The sequence below is a fragment of the Myotis davidii genome, unplaced genomic scaffold (genome assembly GCF_000327345.1).
Source record: "Myotis davidii unplaced genomic scaffold, ASM32734v1 scaffold733, whole genome shotgun sequence".
Classification (NCBI taxonomy): domain Eukaryota; kingdom Metazoa; phylum Chordata; class Mammalia; order Chiroptera; family Vespertilionidae; genus Myotis; species Myotis davidii.
The window spans coordinates 253,819-275,894 of NW_006284956.1; the positions used below are offsets into that span (position 1 = coordinate 253,819).

The following is a 22,076-nucleotide window of genomic DNA, read 5'->3' on the forward strand; positions in this document are numbered from 1 at the left end:
GGGGACGGGCCCCAACACGCAGAGCAGGTGGGGACATGGCGCCATGCTAGGTCTGAGGCAGCTGGGCTGGCGGCACGCGGGCCTACCTGCTTGACCTGGGCCACCTCCCTGATGAGCGCCTCGTCATTGACCAGGGGCAGCAGCTTCTTCAACTGACTCAGGTCCGTCAGGAAACCCTCCCCGATTTTCTGGAGAATGGTAAAGGAACACGTGGTTTCTGCTTGTGTTGGGACCTGTTCCCCGTTCGGTCACCCATGCTTCCCACTCACTCTCCGTCCTTCCCTGACACACACACAGCCCTGCCGGGCAGTGCCCCATCGCAGGCCCTCACCAGGCACCCCCCCCCCAGCCTGGCACACACCTAGCAGGTAGGAAGCTTCATTCCTTTCCTCCCAAGTGAGCACCTGAGCGAGTCCACCAACTACGACATCTTTGGCTCACAAACCTCTTTGGCTACTGGCCTATGGCTGCTGCTTGGCCGGTGGCCCCACCCCAGCCCCTCCTGAAACCCCAGAACCTCGATTCTGAACTACCCCGCCCCTAGGCCCAGAGACCACTGACTTCCTGCCCCGCCTGTCCCAGCACTCCCATGTGGGGGGGGCGGGGGGCGGGGTGGCAGCTGGGCCCCGTGCGACCAGAGGTGGCCGGCCTCACCTCCATGATGGTGTCAGCCAGGCCCGGGTTACACAGGAGCAACCACCGCCGGGGTGTGATGCCGTTCGTCTTATTCTGGAACTTTTCTGGCTCCAGCTCGTAAAAATCCTTAAAGCTAAAACCACAGAAAACAGGCAACGGTGACAGATGCTGTGTTCTGAACAAGGCGAGCAAGAACACGGGGACCTTGTGAGGAAATGCCCGGAGGGTCCTGAAGCTCAGTTCTCCTGCTTCGTTTCCCAGAGAAGGTGGAGCCGCCAGCATCGCTGCACAGGCAGAGGGAGGCGCACACGCAGCCCACGCTTTTCCACGCGCCCCACGCCCGCTGTGCAGAGGCGGCTAGCGGTAACCTCACAGGCAGCAGGACCTGGCCTTTTTCTGAGGTGATCACGACAGTGGAGAATGGGGACACCCTCCCCCTGAGAAATCTGCTGTAGGGATCTAAGCCTCTGGGCAGGCGCCAGGCACACAGGCGTGTCCACAGGCACAGCCCTGGCCGGGGCCCGCCCAGCACGCTCAGAGTGTGAGGGTGGAAGGAGGGGCTCTAGGATCACATCCCACTCCCAGGGGATCTGACCTAAGGATTCCTCCATTCTCCCAGTGATCAGCCACTGCCCATCACACCCTGACAGTTGCCCGGTCCAAGGCAGGACACGCGTGCTGTGGGGCCCTCCCGGCACCTGGCCAGTGGCAGAGGCTCTAGGAGCAGAGCCACAATGCAGAAAGCAGGAGCCACTGGTGATGACAGGGATCAGCTCCTCACCATCGTACCTGTTGGCCAAGGGGCTCTGGGCAGGCCAGCCATGGCCCACGAGGGCAGCACAGTGATGGTGTGGAGCAGGGCCACACACCTCAGCCGCCGTGCATACGGGCAGGTGTGGGGTCAGACGGAGGCACGCCCACGCCCAGGACAGAGGCCCCACTCACACAGAGTGCTTCACGATCTCCGAGTGGATCCTCGCTACGCCGTTGACGGCATGGGAGCCAATCACACACAGGTGGGCCATATTAATGCGCTTGCAGTCCCCTTCCTCAATCACAGACATCCTCCGCAGGCGGTCCACATCCCCAGGGAACAGGGCAGCCACTTGCTGTTGCCAAGAGACAGAGGCATGAGCAGGAGGGCAGGAGGGCTCGCAATGGTCAGGGGCTCCCTGAGAGAAGTTTGGTTTCCTCCAAGAAAATCCTGGGGCTGCTGCACCCCAGACCTGCACTCACATGCCCTGGTCGCACCTCTAAGAGCCCATCCTCCCACCCTGCATCGCCCAGGGGAAGCCCAGGGGGACGCGGCAGAGCGGCTGTCAGCGGCAGGACCAGAGGACCAGCGGGGCTAAAGCCATGCCATGTGACTTCATGTTTGTACCATTACCTTTTCTGCAGGTAACAAAGACAACACGGACTTTGTTTCCAAATCACCCAACTGCTGCTACATCATCTCTGGCATTACAAGAATGGACACTTAAATCCAAGCCCCACGAGGAAATAGGAACATTTTAAAAAGACCTGAATGCCCAGCCGGCGTGGCTCAGTGATTGAGCATCGACCTATGAACCAGGAGGTCACGATTCAATTCCCGGTCAGGGCACATGCCCAGGGTTTTGGTCTCGATCCCCAGTGTGGGGCGTGCAGGAAGCAGCAGCCGATCAATGATTCGCTCTCATCATTGACGTTTCTCTCTCTCTCCCTCTCCCTTCCTCTCGATATCAATGAAAGTTAATAGTAAAAAAACAGACTTGAATCCATAACTCCCATGTATCTAGCAGGGGCTAGGTGTGGGGACTAGCCAACACTCTACCAAGTGACAGCCCCCAGATCTCAAACTCCTCTGCTGGACAGAGGCTATGAGGTTCAAGAAGCCATGTGGGGACACAGTAATGCGGGTGCAGCCCCCCAGCCTGCCCGTGCCCGCACCCCCCTCCCTTCCAGCAGGGCCAGTGCTCACATCCAGGTGCCTCTGGTTGATGGCATAGATGATGTCCAGGTGCCGCGGCAGCAGCTGCCCGAACATGGACACAGGCCAGCGCTCCAAGGCCTCCGGCAGCACCGTGTGGTTGGTGTATGCACACGTCTTCCTAGTGATTTCCCAGGCCTAGAACATTCCAGAAGATTCCAGTTGTGCTTTGTTTAGAAACAATTGGCTCTTGGCCAGATGCCTCAGCAAGGGGAGAGTCTCGGATCAAAGGTAGTCGTTAAGATCTTACCAGAAAGGGGCCTGTCTAGAACCTTCTCAGAACTGCAGTTGGGCCCAATGCCCTCCACTTTCCTGATATGATCTACAAATATTATGCATCCTGACCCAGGGAAAACACACAATGAATAAAGCTTCCCCTACTACCTAGGGCAGTGATGGCGGACCTATGACACGCGTGTCAGAGGTGACACGCGAACTCATTTTTTTGGTTGATTTTTCTTTGTTAAATGACATTTAAATATAGAAAATAAATATCAAAAATATAAGTCTTTGTTTTACTATGGTTGCAAATATCAAAAAATTTCTATATGTGACACGGCACCAGAGTTAAGTTAGGGTTTTTCAAAATGCTGACACGTCGAGCTCAAAAGGTTTGCCATCACTGACCTAGGGTCACCTGTTTCCTCTTTTGTAAACTATTTTATTTAATTTTCATATACAGTTTACATGTATTATTTTTTTCTTACTTTCAGGTGTATAGCATTGTTGTTAGAGAACCACAGATTTTACAAAGTGTTCTCCCCGATATTTTCAGTACCCACCTGACACCAGTTATTAGAATATTACTGACTATATTTTTTATCCTGTACTTTATATCTTCAAGACTATTTTGTAACCATCAATTTGTACTTCTTAATTCCTTCATCTTTTTCACCCAGCTCCCCAACCCCCAGCCCTCTGGCAGCCATTAATCTGATCTCTGTGTCTATAAGACTGCTTCAGTTGTGTTTATTTTGTTCTTTAGGTTCCATGTATAAGTGAAATCATATGGTACTTGTCTTTCTCTGACTGACTTATTTCACTTAGCATAATACCCTCTAGGTTCATCCATACTGTTGCACATGGTAAGATTTCACTCTTTTTTTAAGGCCAGGTAATATTACATTGTATTATGTACGACTTTTATTTTTTAACCCTCACCTGAACATGTTTTTATTGATTTTCAAGAGAGAGGAAATGAGAGGGAGGGAGAGGGAGACAGAGAAACATCGATGTGAGAGAGAAATATCAATTGCCTGCCTCCAGACTGGGGATTGAACCTGCAACCTGGCTATGTACCCTGACTAGAAATCAACCCGTGATCCTTCTGTGCACAGCACGATGCTTTAATCAGCTGAGCCACACCGACCAGGGCTGTCCCACTTCTTTACTCATCTGTCTATAGAGGGGCACCCGGGTTGCTTCCCCATAGGCTATTTGTAAATAACACTGCAGCAAACATGGGGGTGCACGTGCTCTTTAGAATTCGCGTTTTGGTTTCTTTGGATGTATAGTACCGGAAGTGGAATCACTGGGTCATTTGGCAGTTCCATTTTTGTATTTTTTGAGGGCCCTCTGTAGTGTTTTCTGTAGTGGCTACCCCAATCTGCATTCTCACCAGAGTGCACAAGCATTCTCTGTAAACTGTACTTTATTGGTAAATGAAATAGAGCACTGAGCAGTTTTTACTTTATTTCCACTGAACCGACTTGACACCCACAGCCTGGAGAACACTCATAAACTGAATGGTCCTGCCCTCTACTGGCCAGGAGTGGACAGGACCCAAGATGGGCCGCCTAGTCCCACCAGGTGCACCCCAAGACAACAGAGGGGCTCTGCGTTCTATAAAACAGGGTAAGCTTTGTTTTATGGTTTCACATATTGATTTAATTAGACTAGGTCAAGGACATACCACTATACTAAAGAATCTAGGACCAAAATTGATCATTAAAACATGTAAAGATGCAATGTATTTCTTTAAACGTAATACTTATGGGATTTTTGCTGTGATTTCTAAGATGAGAAAATATATGCTAGGAGCCCTAAGGAGTGTCAGAATCCTTTCCTTGGCTTCCAAAACAAGTGTCCTGTGTCCTTGCACCACTGTTCTCACTCACTGTGTCCCAGTCCCTGGGGAGGAACACCAGACCTACTCCTGGAACTTTGTTCTCCTCCCCTCAGCCCCTGTCTCCTTGGGGACAACGTCGCTCCATTCCGCCAAATCCCTCAGTGCTGTAGGACTAGCTCAGCACTCACAACCATTGCTGGGGTGGACTCCAAGGTCAGGGGAATACTGTCTCCCCATGCGTACCTCTGCAGGGAATACCATCACCTCAGTACCCTGTCCTGCAGGGAATACTGTCACCCTATGCTCCTAGCTCCGAGGGGGACATTGTCATCCTGTGTGTCCACATCTACAGGGAATACTGTCACCCCCATGTGCCTAGCTCTGTGGGGGACGCCATCACCCCACACCCAGGTCTGTGGGAGACACTGTCACCCCACACCCTTGTCCTCATACCTTGTCCCAGTCCACTTTCTCCACATCCACCAGGATCCGCATGAGCTCAGGAATGGCGAGGGCTGGGTGGGTGTCGTTCAGCTGAATGGCAACCTGAAGTTTACACAAGGTGATACCCTCAATCGCTTTGTGCCCATGGAGTGGACCTACATGGCTGGTATGTGCAGGCCTGAGGTCCTCACACACCTTAGGAGTCTAAGGGATCATGGCAGGGAGCAGACAGGGCCGTGCAGGTGCTGGGCTAGCTTGAAACCGGCCAAGGAGCAGGCCGAGGGCCACAGGGGGCCGGGAGGACCCCCTGGGTTGGCTCTGCAGCATGTCTGCTCTGCAGTAGGCCCCCAGGACTGCAGGACCCCCAACCCCCGCCCAAGGCCCTCTCAACTAGGGAATGTTGGATTCATTTAAAGTCATTGAACTGATACTGCCGAACACGTCCGGCTATGCCCATGGAGCCTTTCAGTGTCCTTGCTGCCTTGACTCCTGGCGAGGCCCAGTGTGGCCCTGGTTGGGGAATAAGAGGGACTACCTGCCCCCCACCCCCATGATGATGAGGAGACCGAGATGAGGGGATGCTGCTATCCCACCCACGCCCCAGCCTCAAGGAAGGAACCCAAGCCTGAGAGCATCCTGTCCTCCCACACCGAGCTCAGTCCCAAGTCGACAAACACAAACCTTGTCTGGGAATATCTCAAAACAGGTTCTCACTGGGTCCCGGCAGCCGAACTTGGAGGACTTAAAGCGGCGGACGATGTCCTGCAGGGTGGCAGCCACCACAAAGTACTCCTGCTTCAGGCGCAGCTCCTTCCCCTCGAAGAACTGCAGAAACAGAACAGCTCCGGCACCACCCAGACACTGGGGCCGCTACAGGCCCTCAGAGGCCCCCCGGGACCCAGGATGGGGTATCAGGCTGAGGGGTGGGGGCGTCCTGCCCCAGGGACTGCAGAGAGATGTGTGTGTGTGTGTGTGTGTGTGCTGTGTGTGTGTGTGTGTGTGTGTGTGTGTGTTATGTGTGTATAAAAGGAGAGCCCTTGAGAGCATGGTGCTGATACCCCAATCCCCACAATCCAGGGGCCCAGATGTCAGGTGACCTGAAGCTGAGGGCACAGACGGAAGGTTGCAGGTGGCCTAACCTGTGTGTGACCTTCAGATAAGGAGGGAGCACAAGGGCAGCCAGCAAAGGGGCACCATCCTGTGAGGACACCAGGCAAGAGGGCCTAGTCCAGCCGTGGGCAAACTACGGCCCGCGGGCCGGATCCGGCCCATTTGAAATGAATAAAACTATTGAAAAAAAAGACCGTACCCTTTTATGTAATGATGTTTACTTTGAATTTATATTAGTTCACACAAACACTCCATCCATGCTTTTGTTCCAGCCCTCCGGTCCAGTTTAAGAACCCATTGTGGCCCTCGAATCAAAAAGTTTGCCCACTCCTGGCCTAGTCCCTTAATGTGACAGGCTGAGTGCCAGGAACACCAGGGCCACCAGAAATGCAACCTCCAACTCCCATCTGAAAATGCTGTGCCTGAAGCTTTAGAATCTGATCAAAATCTTGGGAAGGGGGTGCAAGGAGAAGGGAGCATTTTACTGTGAGCCTTTCAGTACCAATGTTCTTTGCTACTATATGTACATATTCCTTTGATAAAAAAAAAAATAGGACCCACTAAAATAGGCAGATTTCAAGGGTGATTTTCTGGCAGCAACAACAAAAATGCCACCAGACACTAAATTCAATGACAATAGAAAATGTGACTGTGACCTTTATATTCAGTACTAGAGGCCTGGTGCATGAAATTCGTGCACTTGGTGGGGGGGGGCGTCCCTCAGCCAGGCCTATGCCCTCTCAGTCTGGGAGCCCTTGGGGGATGTCTGACTGACGGCTTAGGCCCACTTCCCTGGGAGCGGGTCTAACACGGCAGTCAGACATCCTTAGCACTGCTGTGGAGGTGGGAGAGGCTCCCACCACCACCACTGTGCTCGCCAGCCGTGAGCCCGGCTTCTGGCTGGGCAGTGCTCCCCTTGTGGGAGCACACTGACCATCACGGGGCAGCTCCTGTGTTGAGAGTCTGCCCCCTGGTGGTCATTGCACGTCATAGCGACTGGTTGTTCTGCTGTTCGGTCGATTTGCATATTAGCCTTTTATTATATAGGATGAGATGAGCACCAGCAAGAACTTTTCAAACCATGACTGTCATGCGTCTCAAGGTGTCACTGCAAAATAGGGACTGCTGTCCCCACTTGACAAATGGGTCACCTACTTCTTGGGAAACTGGCATCAGTCATTTGGTCTCACCAGTAAGCAGGCCCTTGTAGAGAGCCCCAGCCTATAGAGATAAACTATGGACGCTACTCACATTGTCGTTGGGGTACAGGACTCTGGAGATGTTCTCGGCCAGATTTCTGTCCAGGACCGCCTCGATGTAGCCGCCCGTGTTAACTAGGAGCAGAGATGAGATGGTGCGGTCAGGACCTGCATCCCTTCTCCCGTGTGCCCTCATGCCCAGGTGTCGCACTTGCTTCCCTCAACAGCCTGAGGACCGGCATTCAGCTGTTGTTTTGCCTGTTTCCCACCGCCCCCTCAAATAGTTGCTGGGTGCCTTATCCCCCATGCGCCCCACAAGACCCCAGGCCCCTAGCTCTTTCCTGAGGGTGCAGGCCTGGCAGGGGGCTCTGCCTGGGAGTCCTCTGCTCACAGGAACCTGCCCTCTGCCCGAAGCAGTGAGAGTGCAGACAGGGGAAAGGAGCTGTGTGAGCAAGTCTTAGATAAGTCACCCCACGGAGACTCGAGGGCATAACTTACAGTCGTGGAGATTGAAGTCGTTGGGCGCTTTGGCAGACCACAGCCTCATGGTGTTGACAGTGTTGTTCTTGTAGCCTGGCACCGGGGTGTCGTATGGCATGGCCAGCACCACCTGCCCGAGGGAGAGATGGTCAGGGTCAGGATGGAGTCAGCCAAAGACAGTGCCCAGTTCTGGGCCCACCTGCAGAGCAGTGCCAGCCCAGCGGGAAGCACCTGCTCCTCCTCCTCTAGCTTTTCTCCTTCTGCCCAAAACACACCCAACCTGCCCTGTGCCAAGCCACAGTCCCACCACCCTCCCCACCCTGCTGCACACCCAAACCTGCAGCCCCAGCTCTCGGACATCCTGAGTCAGCCCTCACAGGTAAGCCTGAATGCACTCCTGAGGCCACAGTCTTTTTAGCCTTACCTGCTTCAGTACTGACATCAGCTTAACACTTCCTCCCACCTCGAGGGGCCATTGCGTTGACCTGCTCATGCTCCCTCAGCAACCACTGTGTCCTCGTCCACTGCCCTCCACACCTTAGCTCTTCTCACTCAACCAAGTTCCCCCAAACACACTTCCATTTCTGACTTCCATTCCCATGTCTGCGGGGAGGGTCCTCCTGCTGTGTGCCTTGATATCTAACTCTCAACGAAGCCGAACCAGCCCGCACACTCGGCTCCCAACAGCAAGTGCAAGATCTGTTCTCCCCCTACGGAGGCTGCCACCTCCCCCCCCAATTCCCTCTGGCAGCTTTGCTCTTGGGAAGCACAGGAAGAAGTGGATAAGCCTCAAGGTCTCTTCCAGCCCCCAGGCCCTCCACTCGGCCCCCTCACACGCATACATGCATTTGGTAGCATCCACAAGGGCACCGTGTGGCTTTACAAGATGAAAGCAGCTCTGGCAGCCACAAAGGACAATGGAAGGGCCCCACGAGGTTTAAGCCCCAGTGTCATCTTTCCCTTCGGATCTCCTCTCAACCCTCACCCCGCCCGCTGCTCCCCTATCCCCATGGCTTTGTCCAAGCAGCTGACAAGCCCTGCAAAGCATCTCCAACTGCCTCCTTCCCTCTCCATGGCCAGCCCTCCGGGGTAAGGCCCTCATCACGCTCAGCTGCGGATGCCCCAGTAGTCTCTGGGCCTCCTTGCACACACGGACACGTTCATCTTCTACAAGCACGCACACTTAGACGCACCAATCCCCTTCTCTGCTTGTTCAAGTTAAGTACTAATTAAGGCTCTTTAGGCCTCCAGCCATCTCTGACCTCTCTCCACAACGGGGCTCTGAGGCATCAGAGTCAATGGTGAGCCGCACCTGGGGTACCACTGAGAGCCATGGGCACCCCGGGGACCAGGAGCATGCGGGAGAGAGCACACTGAGCACCTGCTGGGGAGCCGCGTACGTCCCCCAGGGGATCAATGCCCTTGTCCCCGTCACAGTGCTGTCTGTCCTGCTTGCCATTAAACAACTGCTGGTCTCCACCCCCACACACGGCTGCTGGTAAACTACAGAGCGTGGCCTCATGGTCAGCATCTTCCACTGTCTGGATAGTTTCGGACAAAACGTAAGAAATCGAAGGTATGAGAAGCAAACCTGCCAGGCTTCTACCTTAGTTGGGTCTTCTAGGGAAGCTGTGGTGACTCATATGCGTGCACACCTCCCACTCCCAAAGCAAGCCAATTCAACAACGAAACCCCGAGGTCCTGCACGAGCCCACGCTCCCTGGGAAACACGGGTGGGTACCTGCGTGTCCAGCCACTTCACCCCCTCGGGGGTGTGCTCCACCCTCCCGTAGAAGTGCACAGGAAGCATGTACTCCGGCCGGGCCTTCTCCCAGGGGTTGCCGTAGCGCAGCCAGTCATCGGCCTCCTCGACCTGGAAAGCAGTCAGCAGCAAACAGCTCACGGAGGGGAGAGAGTCCGTGGCACTAGGCTGACCCTGCCCTTGGTCAGCACTACCAAGCGTGCTGTCGAGATGACTCTGACCCGGCACTGAAACAAAACTACAGCCTATTTACAGTGTGAAGGTTTCCAATTTGGACTTTGAAGAACACAAACTTAAACCAAATTCAGAAAAAATGCATTTAAGTGAAAGGGCATTAAGAATTACCTGAATTCAGCGATAAAAAGAGTCCTGCTGCATGCTACTGCATGAATGAACCTTGAAAACATTATGTCGAGTCAAAGACACCCACGTACTATATGATCCCATGCATATGAAAGGTCTGGAACAGCCAGATCCAGAGAGAAAGTAGATGAATAGCTGACAGGCCCAGGGGAGTGACTGGAAATGGGTGCTGTGTTTCTTTTTGGGGTGATAAAAATGTTCTGGAAATATGGGTGATGGTCGCCCAACTTTGTGAATATATTAAAAATTGGTGCCCTAACTGGTTTGGCTCAGTGGATAGAGCGTCGGCCTGCGGACTAAAGGGTCCCAGGTTCAATTCCGGTCAAGGGGCATGTACCTTGGTTGTGGGCACATCCCTAGTAGGGGGTATGCAGGAGGCAGCTGATCAATGTTTCTCTCTCATCGATGTTTCTAACTCTCTATCTCTCTCCCTTCCTCTCTGTAAAAAAATCAATAAAATATTTTTTTAAGAATTGGATATCCCAATAGCTGTTATTTAAAAATAAAAACAGAATCACTGAAAGCCCACTGCTTTGAAAATGTGTAAAGTGGTGCAGCCACTGTGGAAAACAGTATAGGGGTTACTCAAAAATTTAAAAATGTGCCCAGCAGGTGTAGCTCAGTGGTTGAGCATTGACCTATGAACTAGGAGGTCAAGGCTCGATTCCTGGTCAGGGCACATGCCCAGGTTGTGGGCTTGATTCCCAGTAAGGGGCATGCAGGAGGCAGCTGGTCAATGATTCTCTCTCATCATCTATCTCTCTCTACCTCTCCCTTCCTCAATAAAAAAAAATATATTTTTTAAAATTAAAAATATAACTAGCATATGACCCAGCAATTCTACTTCTGAGTATCCAAAGAAAATAAAAACGCTAATGCAAAAAGATATACACATCCCTATGTTCATTGCAGCATTATTCACAATAACCAAAACATGGAAGTAGTACAAGTATCCAAAGATATATAAATGGATAAAGAAGATGTGATATTCATGGAATATTACTCAGTGATAATACACAATGAGATCTTGCCATCTGAACAACACAAGTCGACCTAAAGGGTATTATGTTAAGTGAACAAGTCAGACAGAGGAAGACAAATACATGATTTCACTTCTATGTGAAGCCTAAAAAAACAAAATGAATTAGAAACAAACTCACAGATACAGAGAACAAATGGATAGTTGCTAGAGGGGAGAAAGACTAGGGGCATGAGTGAAAAAGGTGAAGGGTGGTAACGGTCATTTTATAATCTCGTTATAATAAAAATAAGTCATGGGGATATAATACATGGCACACAGAATACAATCAATAATTTTGTAATAACTTTGCATAGTGGATGGTTACTAGACTTACCATGGTGACCAGATAGTAAGGCACATAAATGTTGAATCGCTATGTTGTACACCTGAAACTAATAGTGTGTGCTAACTATATTTTAAATAAAATGGAACAAAAATCTCAAAAATAGAAAGTAAAAGCCTTTCATCACTTCTTAACAACAGAACAAAACACACGTATATCTGACAAACACACACAAACTGTGAGTGAAATTATCTGAAAGGTACCAGAAGGAAAGCTGCCATTTCTTTTAAGGCTGGAGTATTTCTATAAGTTAAACAATGGTTACAAAACTGTTTTAAGTTTCCTTTTACACATTTAGCCATAATTTTCTTAGCCAACATTTTATTATGAGCATTTTCAAACATACAGAAATGTTAAGAGAATTGGCAGTGAACACCCACACACTCACCATCTAGGCTCTATAATTGTTAACATTACACTTGATTTATCCATTGATCCATTAATGATTGGGTGCATTTCAAAGTAAGTTGCAGACACCTACACACCCTCCCCTGACCACTTCAGCATGCACGTCTTTACTAGTATGTACAGTTCATCATGTGTTTATTTTTTAGGTTACTCTATTTACAGTGAAATGCACAAATCCTGTGGGTACCATTGATGAGTTTTGACAATTGCATCCTGCGTGACTCAAACCCCATCAAGACATAGGGCATTTCCATCAACCCGGTCATCAGCTATTTCACTGAGACTATACTACTCTTGAGTTACAAAACTTTCCAATCCTAACCACATCCTGGCTTTATATGTGACTTTTCGGCCCCAAATTATACTAGAAAAAAATTATTCTGCACCCAAATGGAGAGTTATGCCTTCCGTTTGGAAATGCCAAATGAGGGGAAGAACCGCCTCGCCTAGAGCCGTAGTCGGCAAACCGCGGCTCGCGAGCCACATGCGGCTCTTTGGTCCCTTGAGTGTGGCCACGAAGTTTCAATCGCACTGTACGTGCGCGCCGGCATGTGGTATTTTGCGGAAGGGCCACACTCAAGGGGCCGCAGTTTGCCGACCACTGGCCTAGAGGACACTGAGACTGCATTTTCAGGTGACACCCTTCACTGATGTGGTCCTGACCACCTCACTTAGCTGTGGTTTGATGCTCTAAAATTGAGGTTCACTCTAAGGGCCCCTTTCCTTCGCAGGGTCTGGCCTCTAGCCCCACACGGTGCTGTTCTCTCACTGGTGTCGGGGAGGTAAGGAGGAAGGCGGGAACAAGACTGACAACTGTTTTTTTAACTGCTCCAGGTCAGCTGTCCCTCTGAGGGTGAACCAGCGAGGGGCCACTTGGGCTCTGCCCTGAGACACAACAGAAACCAGCATGCGCCTGTGATATTCTCACCACCTCCACGCAACCTCCACCCCTGGAGCCCCCTGTAAGGTCCAGCAGGCTCTGGGCCCCACCCCACCTGTGTGCAATGAGCTCACGCAGGGGACCAGCCTCTGCCGGCCCCTGGGGAATATGAAGAAAGCATGGAGCTCGTAGGATTGCCCTGACCTGTCCGACCTCTGCTTGTCTAGGACTGGCATGTAGTCTCTCCATGAAGGAGTTTAAAATACTAAAAGCTGGGAGGGCTTTTGCGTCCACTGTAGACAGTGGATCTTGGTGGTGATTTTGGATCTCACCACAGGGGTGGCCTTCGGGGGCCCACTCACGGCCTGTGTGGAGGGCCTGGGTCTCGGGTCACTCTCGGGTTTGCACATTGTCCCTTTCCAGTGAGTCCGTGGAGCTCCGTGGTTTTTGTTCTCCTGGGTTTCAGGGCAAGTGTTTAACATTCTAGTGATTGATCGCTGGGTTTTGAAATACCAAAGCTTTTTTTGTTGTGTTTTGAAATAAATCTCTTTTAAACTTCAAAGAAATTAAATATTAAAAGCTGAACGGAAAGTGCACCTATTTATTTTCTTGTGCAAACGAGAGCTGGAAACGAGTGAAGGAACCAAGTCTCACCCACCTGCCAGCCATTGACAATCTTCTGGTTAAAAATCCCAAACTCATAGCGGATTCCATAGCCATATGCTGCCAGGCCCAAGGTGGCCATCGAGTCAAGGAAGCAGGCTGAAAATTTCAAACACAAAGTTCTTCTTCTGATCAAAGACAATCAACATGATCGAGGCCCCCTGGAAGCAAGGCCCTAAGTTAACCAGGCGCTGGGATGCCAGCCTCCAAGGTGTGAGGGATTCAGTGCTGACCACCGTCAGCTTCAGCTACCATGAAAAAGAAAACTCAAATATACCCTCACTCCCTTCGCCTTGAGAGCCCGGGGCCACACCAAGAAGATATCTGTGTGGGGTAAATCTGGGGTGGTGGGAAGATGCAGAGAACACAGCCACACTTGGGGCATCTCTGAATCAGTCCCACGGCCAACTTTCTCCCAGAGTCTCACTCGGACTGACGGCCTCCCATCCCCCACACCGTCAACCCCAAATCCAAGCTGTCTGGATGGTAGGGGCACATCTATCACTAGTGGAAAAGGCACAGAAACAAGGGCTGGGGATGTACGTTTCACTGTCCGCAATGCCAAATACCCAAGGGCCAAAGTGCACCCAGAGTGTGCGGGAAGCGGCTGGAGCAGCATGTCACCAACTGACCCCTTGTTCCGATCAAAATGTGTTGGGGAAAAGAAAGCACAATGCTTTAAATTGAGACCCAGAAGGTAGTCTTATTAGCCTTCTGGGTTAAAAGAAAGAAAGGGAGGGAAAAAACTCTACACAAAATAAGCAAAAAACAAACACACAGCCCTAGCCGGTTTGGCTCAGTGGATAAGAGAGTCAGCCTGTAGACTGAAAGGTACTGGGTTCGATTCGGGTCAAGGGCACATGCCCGGGTTGCAGTGGGGGTCGTGCGGAAGGCAGCCAATCAATGATTCTCTCTCATCATTGATGTTTCTATCTCTTCCTCCCTCTCCCTTCTTCTCGTAAATCAATAAAGAAATATATTTTTTAAAAAAACACAAAAATAAACACACAACAAAAATATGCCTAATTCACCAAACATGCACAGGCTCCTGGAGGCCAGGCCCTTCCCCGCAGGAGAGAAATAGGGAAAACCCAAACACGTAAGACCTGGGCTGCTGTTTTGAGGAAATCATTCTCACGGGTGGGACAGAGGACATACTAAGCTACAGCGGGCTGGGCTGCCAAGTCTGCGCAGGTGACAGGAGCTGTGGAACCAGAGGGGCCCAAAGGAGGAGGTGCCATCACACCTGCCCACAGGAAAGGCCAGGGGCACCCCGGAAGTGGCAGGACCGGTAGTCGACATGAATCTGACTGGGGAAGCCCTGAAAATGCCCAGGATGTAAGTGGATTGTGAAGGGCAGGGGGTGGGACTGCCTGGCTGACAGGCCCCAGCTCTGGGGTAAGAGGAGAGGTGAGGATCCACTCCAGTAAAGAACACCAGCCGGCCTGGAGCTTCCCTGGAGCTTGGGAAGCAGGTTCTGGTTTTACTGTGATGAACAGAATGCCATCAGGGGAAGGGGACTGGGTGGACTGGCCCTCGGGCTGGAGGACACGGGGGCTCCCGGCGGGCTGCAGGGGAAGGAAGCTCTGTCTGGCTCACTGTGTGGTGTGACCTCAGCATCATACACGCAGGCAGGGCCCTGCCTGGAGAGCAGGATGCCCAGGACACACATGGGCTTTTCACACTAAGGGTGGAAGGTGGGCAGGCCTTGCCAATTGTTTCTTACTTTTTTTTTTTTTAATCCTCACTCAAGGACAAGCTTTTTACTGCATTTTAGAGAAAGGAAGGGTGGGGGAGAGAAACATCAATGTGAGAGAGAAACATGGATCAGTTGCCTCCCGTATGCACCCTGCTCCGACCAAATACCAAACCCGCAACCTAGGTATGTGCCCTGACCGGAAATCGAACCTGCAACCCTTTGGTGAAAGGAATGATGCTCCAACCAACTAAGTCACCCGGGCCAGGGTGCCAATTGTTTCTCTATATAGATCCATGCGCTGTTTTGTTTGAGATAAACATGTTGCATTTAGAATTTGTGAAGAATTTGCTTTAAAATTAAAATATACAAGCACATGCACCTCCCACCGCTAAATTTTAGGGCATTTGCTCCCTTTTCAAAATGATAATTCCCAAAAGGGGCCATGATACCAAGTGGGAGGGGCCTGAGCCCACCCTCCCCTTGGCCCCCCCAATACAAGAGCAGCACAAAACCTAACTCATCTTTGCCCTTAGAGACACTGCCCAAGCGCCTTGATGTGCACAGTAAAATCAACTCTCACTGTGACGGCTATTTCCACTTCGCCATTCTTAACCCAGCTCCCTCTCCCCTAAAACACTGGCCAAAATAATTAAAACAGATAAAAAACAACTGAGTATGCTCTCAAATAGAGCTTACCAAGGGAGCAACATGCCCCAAAGGGAGAGAGCTCTGTAAGCTGTGTGTATGTGTGTATGTATGTGTGTGTGTGTGTGTGTGTGTGTGTCTTTCTCCCAATGACTGGCTTTGGGATTGTGCAGAGTGGTTGATATATTGGAATCCCTTCCCAGCACCAGTCACCCAACACTGGCAAGCCTGGTCTTCATGATCCTTATGTAGGGCCCCTTGGGTGACAGAGACATACATCCTGCACTTTTCCCTGCCAGAGGCAAAGATTCTGACCTGGAGCACACACTCTCCCATCCACCTGAGGGACCCCTTTGTCCTGTCAGAACACTGCCAGGCCCATGGCCGGCCTTGGCCTCCCCATGTGATCGCTGACAAGGCACCACGTGAGGACAAGCTTGTCCTGGACAGGTAGGTGCCTGGGGTTACCTGCCAGCCTCCCCAGTCCACCGTTCCCCAGGCCAGCGTCCTCTTCTATTTCCTCCAGTTCTTCCAGGTCCAACCCCAACTGTGAATAAAAACAGGCAATGTTTTCACATTACTTATATTTTCACTCAAGTACCAGGTGGAGTGATATTTAAATCCTGTGAGTTTATATCAAAGGGTAGAGTCTGCTTCCTTTTAGACCTGAAAGTCCAATGTTAAAATCTGATGCTTAATCGCTGATCAAAAATGAAAGTTTCCAGGTATTTCAAAAGCTGTCAAATTACCTAAGAACTATAGTCAAAATGAGACATGGTTTAATAGCCAAAGATATATGCTGCCATATTATTAATTTACTTATAGTGGACAGATTATAACATGCTTCCTAAAAATGAAACCAATGGTTTTAGTAATTCTTTAATTTTGCATGGTCTAATGATAATCATGTGACATCTTTTTAAACCCAAGTCTAAAAACACCTTTCCATGGCATTGCAATTATATTCAAGCCAACTTATGAAACAGATATGGTATGTTAAAAATTAGAGAAAAAGCAACAAAGTCACAACCACTTCACCTAACTGAAAACCATTCCAGAACAGAGCTGTTAGGGCTCTCAATTATGTTGTATTGATAATTATTCCATTAATTTTAAACTTGATAAAACCCATCACATTAACATCAACAACACTGTTTAATAAAAAAGTAACTATCTTTGAAAACAAATAATTATTTACTGAGAAGAGTTGCAGTATTTCATATTTTTACAAAGTTCTTTAAAGGAGCTTCTGCTCCAGCATTCAACTTGTTGGAATATCACACATCAGATAGCATCTGGAAAACTCTACCGCATACTCATGAAGTATAGAGTGTAAAAGGCAAATAACATCCTAGTGTTATGAAAATAGTTCTGACCTAGCAGAACCCTTGAATAGGTCTCAGGGAACCTGAGGGTCTCCAGACCACACTGTGAGAATCTAATAAATTATGAAGAGTGGAAGAAAAGTTGTGAGAAAATTAAAAACATAAAAGTCATACAAAATAGCTTAGCATCTATTAAGTAAATTGAATGGTGCTAACACATACAGTCATCTGATTTAGATTTCAAAATACTGACTTAACTCCCATAACAATTTCAAAGAGTGTGTTCTACCAAAAATATCTGGAAAATGTGGGGGGATTTACCCGGCACATTACCAGCTCAGTCTTGGATGGGGAGACATGATCCCTCACAATGCTGGGCTGCCTGATGGCCCTGCAAGGCTCACACCACACCTCCTCCAAGAGGGCCCCCAGAGCACCTCCCACCTCAAAACCAAAACCGAACCCAAACAGAAGCAGTGGAAGGTTCTTGGGGGGAGGACGACTGTGGTAAGGACCCTTCTGTGTATGTGCAAAAGGGCAGAAGCGATGCATATTCACACTCCAAAAGTTCTACACTGAGCATCTAGGTGAGGGACAAAGACCTTTCCCAGGCAAGTGGGGCAGAGACAGAAAACAGACACAATCAAAGCCAGCTCTGCTCTAAAACAGCAAATGAACTGTGAACGACCTCCCACTAAACAACTATTAATGAAGAGCCCTTAAGAAAAGGCAGTTTCTGTTCTGTTTAGGGGAGAAAGGGCAATTTTATAACTAGAGGATAGGATGAGCCCCAGAGGTTATCTTAAGGGCTGAGGAGGGACCCTGGGGGTAGGTTACCAGGTCAATGAAGCCATGAGAAGTGTGACAATACCAAATACTTCTGCCACACTATAAATCTGTCCTCGGGGTGGGAGTGAGGAATAAGTGGTTTCCAGAAGCCTCCAGACCTTAGAATTACAATGCCATCGAGCCCTTGCACTCCATTGTATTAATAGCTCTCTATCCAGTTCCTACTTTCTCCCCTTGAGAAAGAGGAGCATCACCCACCAACCCATTCTCCCTCACAAAGGGCAGAGGACACCATCAGATGTTTCCCAGGTCCTAGGTGGTGGCAAATTCTAACGTCCACGCTCACCTCTGTCAATGCTCACCTCTGTGGGGCCTGAACTAAACCCTCAGAGCAACAGGAGAGGCTACTGGGCAGCCTGGCCCCAGGACCCATACCTGGTAGATGGCTTCATCGCAAGCATTCTGTAGGCCCAGGTTCACCATCGTGTTCTGCAGAGTACGGCCCATGTAGAACTCCAGGGAAAGATAATAGATGCGCTGAGAGAGCAAAAGAAAGCATCTTAGATCTCTCCTTCCATCTCCACGCACAAGCAGATGATGATGATGATGGGTGGATTCCTAAGAGAACCTACACTGGGGTATCATTTATGTTAACTCAGAACTTCTGGCACATCCCCAAATGAACTCGCTCCCTTCAGCAGGCCTTGACCACCCTCAGTTTTCCAAGGGCATCTCATGAGGGAACCCTTCTCTTTTTTGGCTTTATACTCTTTTTATTTTTTTAATTTTTCAATTACAGTTGACATTCAATGTTATATTAGTTTCAGATGTACCACATAGTGATTAGACCTTTATGTATCTTACCAAGTGATTTCTCCCCTGCCGTAAGTCTAGTACCCACCTGGCACCATACGTAGTTATTACAATACTAGGGGCCCAGTGCACGAAATTCGTGCAAGGGCCTTGGCCCTGGCCCCCACCCACCGCTGCTGTGGCCGGGCGCCTCTGCCACCTCTGCCTAGGCCCCCGGCCTGCTGAGGCTTTGTCGGAAAGGACATCCGGTCTAACTGGCATATTATGCTTTTATTATTATAAATTATTGACTATATTTCCTATGTTGCACTTCACATCCCCATGACTATTTTATAACTGCTTATTTGAACTTATTAATCCTTCACCTTTGTCAGCAAGTCCCCAACCACCCACGCACTTGGCAAACAACAGTTTGTTCTCTGTATCTATGAGGTTGTTTCTGTTTTGTTTATTTTTTATTCTGTTCTTTAAATTTCACATATAAGTGAAATCACATGGTATTTGTCTTTCTCTAACTGACTTATTTAACTTAGCATAACACCCTCTAGGTCTACCTATGCTGTTGCAAGTGGTAAGATTTTATTCTTTTTATGGCCAAGTAATAGTCCATCGTATATCTTACTATATGTCTTCTTTATTCACTCATTTACTGATGGGCACTTAGGTTGCCTCCATATCTTGGCAATTGTAAATAATCCTTCAGTGAATATAGGGGTACATATGTCTTTTTGAATTAGTATTTTGGGTTTCTTCAAATATATACCCAGAAGTAGAATTGCTGATTCTAAGGCAGTTCCATTTTCAATCTTTTGAGGAACCTCCATACGGTATTCATAGTGGCTAAACCAATTTGCCATATGTTAAATGACCTAGAGACCGCCTTCATTTTTTATATATATATATATTTTTATTGATTTCAGAGAGGAAAGGAGAGGGAGAGAGAGGTGGAAACATCAATGAGAGAGAATCACCGATCAGCCGCCTCCTGCATGCCCCCCACTGGGGATCAAGCCCGCAACCCAGGCACGCGCCCTTGACTGGAATCGAACCCGGGACCCTTCAATCCGCAGACCGACACTCTATCCACTGAGCCAAACCAGCCAGGGCCCGCCTTCATTTTTTAAAAACTGGGTTTACTTATTACTCACAGGAAACATCACAGGAAAGTATAAAAGAAGCTCTTCAGCACAAACAGATGAAAAGTAGATCAACACAGATGTCATTTTCTAAAGACATCTTGGGCATTAATGAACTCGAGCTGTAGAAATGAAGTTGAGCATCCACAGGTAGAGCCTTAGTTTGCTCTTTACACACTGAAATCTCAGAGGTCTCCAACTTCTTTTCCCTCTCCTGAAAGAGTTTTTAGAGCCTGTTGGATAGAGAGGTCTGAATGCCTTGCATGAAAAGGAAAGAAAGAACTTTTTCTAACATTCAGAGAGAAAAAAACAAAAACAAAAAATACTGGGGCAATTGCTTTCAACCTTCACCAAGAGGAAGAACATGATTCTATAAGCAGAGATGGGTCATCCTTGAAAACGCGGCAACGCTACTCTTGTCCATTATATCCTGTGTGTGCCCCCATCTCAACACACTAGCAGCCATCTTACCGTGGCCAGGTGAGCAGAGTGGCTCCCACAGCAAATGGCTGCTCGCTGCTGGACAGGGCAGAGCTGGCCCTGACATAACACAGGGGTGGCCCCACAGGCTGAAAACCCAAGAAGGAGTGAGCATTTGGAGTCCAAGGGGCAGTCTGCTGGGGAGGGGGTGGGGTTTAGTTTTTGTTCTAACGAGGGTTTCAACTGATAGAGGACCACCCACACCAGGGAGGGTAACTGCTTTACTCAAAGTACACTGATACAAATGAGAATCTCATCCCCAAAACACCTTGACATAAACATCCAGAATGATTTTTTTAAATCTTATTTTATATTTTTATTGATTTCAGAGAGGAAGGGAGAGGGAGAGAGACAGAAACATCAATGATAAGAGAGAATCATTAATTGGCTGCCTCCTGAGCGCCCCCCACTGGGGATTGAGCCTGCAACCTGGGTGTGTGCCCTGGGTGTGTGCGGGTTCCAAGGCATCGAACCCAGGACCCTTTAGTCCACAGGCCAACGCTCACTCCACTGAGCCAAACCAGCCAGGGCCAGAATATCTGGGCACTGTGTGGTCCAACCAAGTGGGAAGAGATTATTAACCAACACAACCTGAAAGAGAAAAGACCAAATTGTCTTCTACGAAAAATCATGGCACACACTCAAACAGGCTTCTTAATCGCATAAAATGATGGTCTCACCCACTTCTACTTGGCAAGCTGTCAGGGTAATCAGCAACACAAAACATCACCCATCATCCGCTTCTAAAAAGTAACTTCGAGCTATCTGCTGTCAGGCTAACTTCACACTCACAATTAAAACACATCACAACAGCTGGGTGTGCTAAAAAGATGCCATTGGCTGGTCCCACCTCTGACTAATAAAAACAAAATCTCAGAGGATGGGGTTTATAGGCAGTGAAGGCTACAGATCACTGCTCTAGATCATCTTCCTTTAACTCCCAGGTCCAGCAAACCAGTAATTATTTATATTCATTACAATTACATTATTAGAAATATTTAAGACACCGGTTTGGACACTGTGGTAGCACTCCTTTCCTTAACCCACGACTGAGATAACTTATAAGAAAGAGCCATAGGAACCATTATTTCAACTGCTGCAGAGATAAAGAAGACCATCCCATCCACTCACTGCAGGAGTAGAGAAGGCCAGTTATATACTAAACTGGCTATTCCATCCACTCACTGCAAGGATGCAGCAGCCCAGTAACATAGCAAACTGGCTATTCCACAAACTCATTGCAGAGATGCATGGCCTCTTACATAGTAAATTGCCTGTTCCACCTACTCAGGCAGAAATGCTGTAGCTTGGTAATATAGTAAACTGACCACTCCATGCATTCACGTGCAGGGATGCATTAGGCCAGCTCCATATGAAAATGGCTATTCAAGTGGAGGGTGGGGAAGGGGAGATATCTGTAATACTATCAACAATAAAAAATATACTTAAATATAAAAAAATAATAAACTTACTATTCCATCCACTCACTAAAAGGGCGCCAAGGAACCTGGCTGTTGCATGCACTCACTGCAAATATATAACAGACCAAATGAACAGCTAACTGATAATTCCACCCACCTACTGCAGGGCTGCAGTAGGCCTGTTACAGAGTAATCTGGCTATCCCATCCCCTCACTGCAGCGATGCAGTAGGCCTGTTAAAGAGTAATCTGGCTATCCCATCACTCACTGCCAGGAATGCAATAGCATGTCACATAGTAAACTGGCTATTCCATCCCCTCACTGCAGAGATGCAGTAGGCATAGTAAACACACTACTGCACATGCTCACTGCACAGATACAGTAGTCATGTTACATAATAAACTGGCTATTCCATCTACTTA

At 49.0% G+C, this 22,076-nt stretch overlaps 1 protein-coding gene across 2 annotated transcripts in view; it reads right to left on the minus strand.

Annotated features, from left to right (window-relative positions):
* PYGB (phosphorylase, glycogen; brain) overlaps positions 1 to 22,076 on the minus strand; it is a 42,753-nt gene that overhangs the window by 13,297 nt on the left and 7,380 nt on the right. For both annotated transcript variants that reach the window (XM_006755239.2, XM_015558431.1), the window contains exons 2-13: positions 18,240 to 18,341; positions 16,159 to 16,237; positions 13,342 to 13,445; positions 9,648 to 9,779; positions 7,925 to 8,036; positions 7,479 to 7,561; positions 5,799 to 5,942; positions 5,127 to 5,219; positions 2,597 to 2,743; positions 1,582 to 1,745; positions 655 to 769; positions 87 to 188 (exon numbers count right to left, since the gene is read on the minus strand). In XM_006755239.2, the coding sequence (XP_006755302.1) occupies positions 87 to 188; positions 655 to 769; positions 1,582 to 1,745; positions 2,597 to 2,743; positions 5,127 to 5,219; positions 5,799 to 5,942; positions 7,479 to 7,561; positions 7,925 to 8,036; positions 9,648 to 9,779; positions 13,342 to 13,445; positions 16,159 to 16,237; positions 18,240 to 18,341 (1,377 nt within the window). The remainder of the gene's footprint in view (positions 1 to 86; positions 189 to 654; positions 770 to 1,581; positions 1,746 to 2,596; positions 2,744 to 5,126; positions 5,220 to 5,798; positions 5,943 to 7,478; positions 7,562 to 7,924; positions 8,037 to 9,647; positions 9,780 to 13,341; positions 13,446 to 16,158; positions 16,238 to 18,239; positions 18,342 to 22,076) is intronic.